The sequence below is a fragment of the Chiloscyllium plagiosum genome, chromosome 31 (assembly GCF_004010195.1).
Source record: "Chiloscyllium plagiosum isolate BGI_BamShark_2017 chromosome 31, ASM401019v2, whole genome shotgun sequence".
NCBI classification, from domain to species: domain Eukaryota; kingdom Metazoa; phylum Chordata; class Chondrichthyes; order Orectolobiformes; family Hemiscylliidae; genus Chiloscyllium; species Chiloscyllium plagiosum.
Genome location: NC_057740.1, coordinates 41,854,885 through 41,858,699, shown reverse-complemented (window position 1 = coordinate 41,858,699; position 3,815 = coordinate 41,854,885). Strand labels below are relative to the sequence as shown.

Below are 3,815 nucleotides of genomic sequence, written 5' to 3'. Positions count from 1 at the left end.
TGTTCTCTGAAACGTTCCGCAAGTAGGCGGCCTGTCTCCCCAATATAGAGGAGGCCGCAACGGATGCAATAAATGATGTGTGTGGAGGTGCAGGTGAATTTGTGGCGGATATGGAAGTGTCCCTTGGGGCCTTGGAGGGAAGTAAGGAGGGAGGTGTGGGCGCAAGTTTTGCATTTCTTGCGGCGGCAGGGGAAGGTGCCGGGAGTGGAGGTTGGGTTGGTGGGGGGTGTGGACCTGACGAGGGAGTCACGGAGGGAGTGGTCTTTTCGGAACGCTGATAGGGGAGGGGAGGGAAATATATCCCTGGTGGTGGGGTCCGTTTGGAGGTGGCGGAAATGACGACGGATGATATGATGTATATGGAGGTTGGTGGGGTGGTAGGTGAGGACCAGTGGGGTTCTGTCCTTGTGGCGATTGGAGGGGCGGGGTTCAAGGCGGAGGAGCAGGAAGTGGAGGAGATGCAACCGCAAGAAATACAAAACTTGCAATATACCGACCACCGCAGTGTACAGCTGGAACTGACAACCGGAAGCGGCAGATTCAAACCACTACAAATGCCTGAGGAAAGATCACAGAAGCGCTTCACACGAGGCTCCCAAGCACTGAGGATGTCACCTAGACAGGGGATGAAACGTCTGCAACACAAATTCCCAGCTCGACGACCAGAACCACAACAACGAGCAACCGAACTACAAATCTTCTCACAAACTTTGAACACATATATGTTTGTGGGGTGAATTTGTACTTGCCGAGTTACATTGTACTTTGCTCAAAAACTGCATGAATCTTACATAGAATCTGTTATCTCACTTTTTAGATTAGAATCAGTCTAAACATTATAGCACAGACAGGGAACACAGGGGGCTCACACCGTCAACATATTGTCTGGCTGACACCAATTGTTACAGTTAACCTGAGAATGTAACTTTTAAATAAAAAAGTTTTGTGATTTACACATGAAAGAAGTGAAACTATCATGGTCATTCTAACAGATGAGAAACTTAACAAACAATCAAGGTATTTTTCAATGTATAATTTCAGTTATAGAGTCATAGAGATGTACAGCATGGAAACAGACCCTTCGGTCCAACCCGTCCATGCCGACCAGATATCCCAACCCAATGTAGTCCCACCTGCCAGCACCGGTCCCATATCCCTCCACACCCTTCCTATTCATATACCCATCCAAATGCCTCTTAAATATTGCAATTGTACCAGCCTCCACCACTTTCTCTGGCAGCTCATTCGATACATGAATTCAAAAACAGCAAAGGCAATAACTGTGCAGGTTCTCTCTCTCTCTCTCTCTCTCCCCTGTACTGTCCTCACCGCTTCCTTTGTCTGCTCTTCTCCCTTTTAAAACTGCTGTTGTTTTAACTTTTTTTCCCCCAAAGTTCCAAAACAATGCAACAGCATATAAAACAGGAATTGTTGCTCCTGGAATTCGAGGAAATCCCCTCCAACACCTAAAATACCTCAAAAAAAGCAGCTCTTACAGCCAGAAATTTTTCCCGTCCTCCATCTTGGATTACCCAGAATCCTCTTACATCACACTGTAAAGTTTTGCTATAAATTCTGTGTCTTACAATCTTATTCTCACAATCACCTGATGAAGGAGCAGCGCTCAGAAAGCTACTGCTTCCAATAAAACCTGTTGGACTATAACCTGGTGTTGTGTGATTTATAAATTTGTACACCCCAGTCCAACACCACCATCTCCAAATCATACCTTGAAGAAGTTCTCCTCCAGGGTGCAGTTCTATTTTGAGCGGAGACACGGCGGTTAGGGATGCTCCCTATCACTCACAGCCAAAAATAGAAGTGACGGTATCTCAGAACAACAGCTGCAGTGAGGAGGGACCAGTTTCACAGATTCATAGAATCCCTCCAGAGAGGAAACTTACACTGACTTTTTCAACATTTACTGACACTGGCTGAAAACATCAGTCCAAAGTTTTTAAAATATAAAATCATGGATAAATAAAATTTCATAAGGGAACAGGCATTTAAAGACACCTTTAGTGAACTGCAGGTAAAAGGAAAAGTCACCATTGTCTCATTATAGAGATGACTGGTGGTGGTTTAACCTGAGGGTCACCATACATCAGGCAAGGGCTGAAGTTGAGAAGTGGGGGGAGATTCTGAACCAGCGTGGAAATTGAAGCTGTGCTATTGGCATCACTACACATTGCAAACCAGCCATTCAGCCAACTGAGCTAACCAACCCCTAACTGAAATACAACTCTTCAAACAATGAGCACAGTTCTATTTGACAGATCAAGCAGCAGATGATCCCAAGAATATAGATCTGAAAATCCCGCTTTCCATTGGTAAAGGCCTTCGCAGAATCAAACACATTCATTCTAGCTGTGCTATAAATAGAAAGTTCTGGAAAGTCAAAGATCAGCTCAAGGTAAGAATTAACTTCAGGATTAACGACTCTAATTTACATTCTGCAGACAGCAACCCCAATAATTTATCGATCAGCTTGTCAAAGATGCCACAACAAAGGGAGGAGTTTATCATATAGCTTATTGACTTAGTCATTGTCTCCACAACAAAAAAAACCTTCAGACAACCCTACCATTCTCCTTTCAGAAGGTCGGTAAGGTTATGGAATTCTAGAAGGGACTGGAAGCTTGCTCTTAAAACTTATTCAATGCAGAGTTAGATTGATTTTTGATAGACAAAAGAACAATACAGCACAGGAACAGGCCATTCGGCCCTCCAAGCCTGCACCGACACATTTTGCCCTTCCATACTAAAACTGTCCTCACTTACAGGATCCATATCTCTCCATTCTCTTCCTATTCATGTATTCAGGTGTTTCTTGAACGCTGCTGAAGAACAAAGAACATGGATAGAACAAGATTCAAGGGGAAAGGAGTGGGCAGAAGACAGGAAGGTTGCAGCTGACACTACAACCAGCTCAAACCTACACCAGCGTATTTGCAACCTTATTCTGATACACAGAGAAGTCAGTGATTAGTTTAAACTGCTGCACCTACCCAGGTTATAGAGAATGGCCAGAGCCTGAAATTCAGCTTCATTTTCATAAATCCCAGCAGAATAGTTGGCAAGTAGCAAACTGAAACACTCCTGAACATGAATATCATTCATTTTTGGATCAAAAACCTGAATGGGTTCCTCACACAACCAGTATGAGGCACAGAGGAAAAAGCGTAGACTCTTCTCCAGAATGGTCACTGCGATAGGCCCACTGACCTTCTGGATGGTCATGTCTTGACGCACACTACGCAGTCGGTCAAACACATAATCATAGACTTCCACCCAGGGCTCCTCATGCCGTGGGACAATCTCATCGATCAGATAATGGACAGTTTTAAGGAGGACACTGGCTGGACGGAGCTCATATTGTTGAGCAGGTTCTTTTCCAGCTGCTGGTCGTGAATATTCCTTCACTATTCTCCGTGGGTCAGCGCTGGGCAGCCGGTCTCTCACAGTTCCCTCCAGGATTTCAAACTTATGAAGTCTCTTCTGTCTCTGTCGTTCATCCCTCTCTCGATCCGGACACATCCCTGGACAGGTCCCTGTGAGGACCACATCTGGTTCTGCAAACCTCACAGACATCATTCAGCATGAGATCATTCCTGAAAATAAAGGGAACAGGAGTCACACAGGAATTTAATCTACTAAAGATAGAGAGAATTAGAAAGGAACAAGAAGGCAAAGGGAGGAATAGGGGAAGATGGGAAAAGGGAAATGACAGAAGGGAGCAAGGATGGAGAAAAGGGGGCAGGAGGGGATGAAGGGGAAAATAAGGAGCGGGGTCGGGGAAAACAAAGAGTAAGGGA

The 3,815-nt window shown here is 44.9% G+C and overlaps 1 protein-coding gene across 4 annotated transcripts in view; it reads right to left on the bottom strand.

The window, feature by feature from the left end:
- Positions 1–3,815, bottom strand: part of LOC122565488 (SAC3 domain-containing protein 1-like) — a 20,186-nt gene that overhangs the window by 14,267 nt on the left and 2,104 nt on the right. For all 4 annotated transcript variants that reach the window (XM_043721512.1, XM_043721510.1, XM_043721509.1 and 1 more), the window contains exon 2: positions 3,009–3,611. In XM_043721512.1, coding sequence (XP_043577447.1) covers positions 3,009–3,594 — 586 coding nt within the window. In that variant the 5' untranslated portion in view covers positions 3,595–3,611. The remainder of the gene's footprint in view (positions 1–3,008; positions 3,612–3,815) is intronic.